Genomic DNA, 6,311 nt, shown 5'->3' with positions numbered 1-6,311 from the left:
TTTTTTTGGAGTTCTTTTCTCTGAGTTTAATGGTTTAATTGTGAATCTTTCATTTTTCTTTTCAACAACATTCCTGGTACAAACGTCACAGAATAACAATGAACGCTTCACGATTTAACCATCAAATTCAGAGAACACAATCATCCACCCGAACTACAAATCTTTTCTATCACCTTAAAACCAATTCGTTTTTAATGACACAGTTTTTGTAGTCCTACTAAACAGCATTATTGTAGTTTAATTACTGACCGATCAGTGTATGCCTAATCTTTAAATGGTTACGCCTAACTATTGGCATCTCTATAAACAAGTCTGATATGTCGAATTATAACTACATTCACAGCAAAATCAGTTAACTTACCAGCATTCGTAGGGATCAGTGGTATAAGGCTGTAGTATCCCAAAGTGCTCACATAAAAAGTAAGAAACCGATATTCTCCAGAAGTCAGTGTAAAAAAGCTTTAAACAAGAAATGTATTTAGGATTTTACGTTTACGCTTCGAAACAGGAGCAAATATATAATTTAACGAGATTCTGTTGACGATTTACAAAAATAAGCATATTCTGATACAGTAGCACGATATAAACGGACAAAAAGCGAAATCTAGAATGACACAAGAGTGAGTGCACTTCTTCCGAAAAACAGTGCGAGTTTGATATATTATCTTTCACATAATTCTGAGCTGAACCATGATAACGGTATTGACGACTGTCACAGCTGCACCAACAAATCGGACTAACACGCAGGATACTGAGGGATTAGCGGTGTAAACTTACGAGTGGCAAGCGAGTCAGTTACACACATGCCACAACCTCGTCAATAGCATTACTCGGAGTAAATTTGTATTGCATTGAAGATATCAGAAATCAGACTACTTAACTACTTTGGTTTGTTGCTTGAATGCTACTTTGTGTTTGCCGCTTGCAAAATGTAGACTAAATACTGAAATTCGACTCAAATAGTTCAAGTGACTCTATTTAATCTATTCAGATTATCTAGTTTTTATACTAAGTTAGAAGATCGAACTTAACGAAACCAAAGGGTAGTTTAGTTTATCCTTTTCAAGGATAAACGTGATAATGATAAGTTTGAAATTTATAGTAAATGAAACACAAGAAATATTTACTTTAAGGGTAATAAAAACATTAGAACTGCTTTTTCATGAACATGCCAACCAAACATAAAACAGGACCAAGCTGTTATAATTACAGACTTCAAAAAGACACGAGAAATTACAGCAGTTGTAAAGTTGAAGAAACGACTTTTTCTAATTGATACACATAAAGTGGGCTGTAAAATAAGGAAAACAAAATGTTGGTTATATAGTATTATTATTATTATGGACAGTGCGTAATGTCTACCTTCTTGTTACAACCAACTCTAACAGTAGGACACAAGAATGCGCCTGTTTTTTTTGTCCCAATTAATCTTAAGAATAATCATCCATCTTTACAGATATGTACAACTAAAACTGTGAGAGCATCGGTAAACGCACAGTACAGAACCCACATGATTAAGTAGAGCTCATGTACTAGGCTCGTAATTTTGCGACTTACAACTACTTCACTATTACAAGCCGTGATTAAATCCCTAAGACACCACAACACTTACACGAAGATAGTAGGATATCTAGCTACGTAAACAAAATACAATGGTCTAAAGAACTTCATTAACAAGCTTGTCTTTTATATTGACACTAATAACTGTATGGCACAAATTTAAAACAGTCACTCAAGTGGTGATATTGGAAAGCAAAAGTTTACTTTCTTATTTGACATTGCTTATTTTCCATACTTCTTTTGCTCGACATGAGTGAATCATGCGGCATAGTCAACCACAAGTACGGAAGACCTGACACCAACCCTGTCGGATTTTAATTTGCAAACCAAGGTTATCCTAATCAGTCTAATCGCATAAATATATATTTAAGGAAAGTCGATAACATGCAGTCATACCAGCATAAACAGTAAGCTCAGAAGAGCTGTATGTGAAGGCCTTATAGTAGGCAAAATAACATGTTCCACATTTTCCACTAAACCACCAGTCATGGTTGCAGTAGAGGAGATTTTCTCAGGCCACATTTGAAGAAAATGATCATCTATAAAAAAGGAAAATTATAAATCGATTGCTCCATTTCATAGATGTGAATTATAAGTCTTAAAATCTATACCCGTAAACATTCAGATATCATTTACCAAGAAAACAGTAATCGCGGTATCAATATGAGACGAAGAAAGTTACATTCAAATAAAATCTATTTATAAAATGTTTCGATAACACTCAAGCTGTTTATTGCCAAACAAACTTTATAGCATGCACGAAGAAAAAGTAATTGCATTTTAAAGAATTGTCATCATTATTCTCGTAGAATCTGAAACATATGCATCGGTTCGAGTTTCCGTACCATATAAGCACAGAGAGATAAAATTATCTCAAAACAAAGCCCATAGTAATAGGAGCAGTAACAATATCAGTAGTAGTAAAAAAAGGTTAGGTGTAGAAAAAGGGTATAGGGAGACTTCGGGACTGGGGTTCCAGAATCAGACAAGTAAAAAGTCAACTGCAAGTAACAACTAACATGTGTATGTGTGATGATTTAACTAGTGAAGTTATGACGATGAGATAGATATGCATTATTAACTTCAGTTATGCAATACCGTTTCACCTTCCACAAGTGTCAATTTAAATCAACTTTATTGGACTGAAGGCATTTGTTCTCTACAGCTACTTATTCACATTCTGAATGAAGCTGGGAGTTTTCTATACAGAAGTGAGATTTTATATTTCAGTACTTAAGTTTCAGATATACGTTTAAAAGTTTGTAACACAGCATTCTTAATCTAATTATACACTGAGATTTGAATGATACGCAGAAAGATAATTTTAACACAGATTTTACCATATTGATACGAACAAATGTATAAAACCGGTAGAAGTTTAGAAATCAAATGGAGCGGGATATTTATCAAAAAGGATATAATAAAAACTGGAAATTCCTGAATTAACAATTAATTTAATGAATTACCAATATTACGTAATCTTACCAAGAACATTTAATACTTTGTCAACCAAATTGTATAAGGACCAGAAATTCGGAGCCCAGTACGCATGACACAGACCCCGATTAAATGGGAAAAGACGACTGAAAACTTGTTTTAACTGATTCTATAATATTTTTTACATTATCATTAGATCATTTAGAACTGCAAACCATGTAAATAAAATATCCAAATGATGAAGTCATCACTAAAATAACAACACTGCCGACCTTTGCAAATCGATTAACAACATTGAAAAGTTCACGTTTTCCTTTATAATAAATCATTATTTCAACAACAGAAAAATAGATCAACTAACCCAAACAATAGTTCATCAAGATATGAACAAAATAAGCTGGAGCAACATACATAAATATGTGCTTAAAATTTAAAAGTATAGTGAACAAGAATGATCCAAAGATGTAATTTCCCTAGTACAGTTAAGAGAGAAGAAAAATAATGTACACCTTACTTCAATTATATGCGCCATTGATAAAAATAATATCCCAAACAAAAATCCATTGTACTGAAAATGTATGTCTACAAGATGTATGGGAAAACAACTAGAAAATGACAAATTTGCTTTATAACTAAAATCCTATGAAAATCCTTTCACAACTTATTCGCAAGTGATTTTAATGTCGGAAAAAACAAATATTGTCTTGAAATACTTTATATATTTGGAAGCTCAAGTTGAAGAAAAGAGAGGAGGTAAATGTTTAAAGTAAAGAGAAAAGAAGCAGTGCAAAACAGACAAGCACGCTAATTTAAAATCTTTCACAAATTTGAATTAGTTGAAGCAGTGGTTGCTTGGATATATATGTTCCCACTGCTCATTTTAGTATTATAACATAAATATATTTTCTTTAAAGCAAAATGAACAAGATATCGTTTGCATGTAACTCAATTTTCCAAGCGTCATTTAATTGTACCTATTAAACTCATTCTATTTGTCATTGTAGGAATGCTTTATTCATTTTATTGTGGTAACTTAAGTCATTATCATACAATATTTCCGTATAACCAACAACCAGCATCAGCTGCAGAATATACTCTGTATACAAAACAGGAAGTGAAGGTAGATAATGAAAAAAATAGATTGTCCATTATTATTTAATTTTATTGTGTTCACAATTTTAACTGATATGCTACTAGTGGATAGGGCTGAGGGTGGTGAAGACAGTAATAAGCCATCCAGCACCTGATCACTTCCGTGTCAAATTATGAGAACAAACAAAGAGGATACGGTCAACAATAATCAGTCCGAAATTGAATGCGAAAAGAAAACATAGTGGATAATAACTTCGCTTTAAAAATCCACTACCAGACAGTTTCACTGAATGTAGTAATCTACAACATATGTTTATAGTAAAACCAAATACCTCACAAGGGCTGCAAACATGAGAAGTTCTGAAACAATAACACTAAGTCGTTGGAAAATAATAAGTTCATTTGATATATACGGACGAGAGGTGATGGTGCAGATTTCGGGATCAATTTTGATAGCTATAAATGATAAAAACCATTCGAAAAACGCAAACAGTGGAGGATAATCCAGTGTCCATATGGAAGTTTCCTAAGCAGTATATAAAACCGCGATATAATACGACTTACATCAAGGTACCACTCAGATATCGGAAGCCAGCATGTAATCGCAATCCAATTGCGATGTACTTCAAAATCAGTTGAATGACTAAACAATATAAATGTATAAATTCCTTACTAGGAAAAGAAGAATAAGGCCTTAAAAGCAGCAGCTGCAGCGATAATTGAAAGTAGAGCGACCGTAGACATGGTTAGTATGAAATATTTCAGATTGTCAGTCCTTGGCAAGTAGATATAATAAATAAAATGTTGAGCTCTGTGTATAAGGGATTGGGAACGGTTCCTATACGTGGGAAGATCCAGACTATTTTCCTTATCTAAGCAAGTACCTAAAAGAAAAAAAATAAATTACTAAGAGCTAACGCCTGGAATGGACGAATTCAAGTGGTGGCCAAAGGCCGCACTTAGAATACGTTTTCTTAGTAAAAAGGACCCATAAATGATGTCTATGCTTTGTTTGAAAGAATAGACCAAATCAACAAAAATACCTCGGGGGCTAAATCCCACAGCTCGCTGACACCTAATATTAAACAGTTAACATGAATATTTGCGTCCTTCTTAGTCAACGTCAAAACCCCTTAGCCAAAATACTGGAACTTCACATACGAAATCGCTGTTTATCAATGAGATCTTTTTAAAGGTTTAGCAACCTAAATTTGGTAAGGCATTAGATCACTGTACCCTTGTACCTATATTTATGTGTTTAAATAAATAAACAGTACGTACGGTCATTTAATCAGTAATATACAAGGTAGAGCATCGGTTTAAGTTACCATACCCCATCAGCGGAATTCAGAATACTAAAGATAGTAACAATACTAGTGGTAATAAGATTAAATACATATTTACGGTTCAAGAAGTTAATATGGATTCGCCGAACAAATAAACTTACGAGGTAAATCAAACGGTTGGGATGCAAAAGAAGACAGGGAGCGAATACACTGTGACACTGTCAACAGTTGTGAGCCATATTACTTAAAATCGAACGATTGGTTACGATAATCACACAGACCCCATCAAGGTAATCTGCTCCTATCTACATAGCTAAGTCCAAGAGCCATTGTCTTACTGAACAGTTACCATCTCTCGCTTTGATCCTCAACATCTTTCGGATAACCTAATACAAAACACTAAACCATACCAATCGTCAAGGTAGACGGTAGCTGAGCACAAATGATATACGTGCTGACCACCTCACTCGATAAAGACTCGCTACTCCATCAACTAATTTGCCATCCTAACCTAATATCTCCAGTCTAACCACAGGATTGCTAACGCGATGGTCTCAGCATATACAACCAATGTTTCGAAGGTATCTGTAATCGAATACTAGTAACCTACGACTATCTATTTCTATACGTCACGTTTCACATCCGTGCAGTGGAACGGAGCGAACTGCTGCTCATTACGTTCACATTTGGTTAACAGGAAGATATCTCGCCTAGGCGACAAGTGACATAGGTTAGTAAACACCAACTGAGCTTTCTGAATCCGTATTGAAATTTTGTCGAACCCCAACTCATCAGGGTTGATGAGACCTTTAAGTTTAGTGGTCAACACGCTCAGCTACTCCACTCACTAACGTTAATTAAAACGTTGCCACAGATCAATCACGACGCCATATTTCGGATTTATTGGGAGAGAAATGCACCTTGAGTAAGCTAGCA

General features: G+C 34.4%; 1 protein-coding gene across 1 annotated transcript; it reads right to left on the bottom strand.

Annotated features, from left to right (window-relative positions):
* Positions 1 to 1,123: 1,123 nt before the first annotated feature.
* Smp_151520 (putative dolichyl glycosyltransferase) lies at positions 1,124 to 4,833 on the bottom strand (the record flags this gene model as incomplete). The annotated part of the gene is made up of 9 exons (XM_018797278.1): positions 1,124 to 1,268; positions 1,967 to 2,099; positions 3,046 to 3,166; positions 3,213 to 3,310; positions 3,359 to 3,470; positions 3,512 to 3,629; positions 4,422 to 4,615; positions 4,654 to 4,732; positions 4,763 to 4,833. 9 exons carry the CDS (start codon positions 4,831 to 4,833, stop codon positions 1,124 to 1,126), a joined length of 1,071 nt encoding a protein of 356 aa, XP_018652335.1.
* Positions 4,834 to 6,311: the final 1,478 nt, after the last annotated feature.

This window comes from Schistosoma mansoni, chromosome 4 (genome assembly GCF_000237925.1).
Source record: "Schistosoma mansoni strain Puerto Rico chromosome 4, complete genome".
NCBI lineage: Eukaryota > Metazoa > Platyhelminthes > Trematoda > Strigeidida > Schistosomatidae > Schistosoma > Schistosoma mansoni.
Note: the sequence above shows the minus strand (reverse complement) of the source record. Positions and strands in the feature narration are given on the sequence as shown.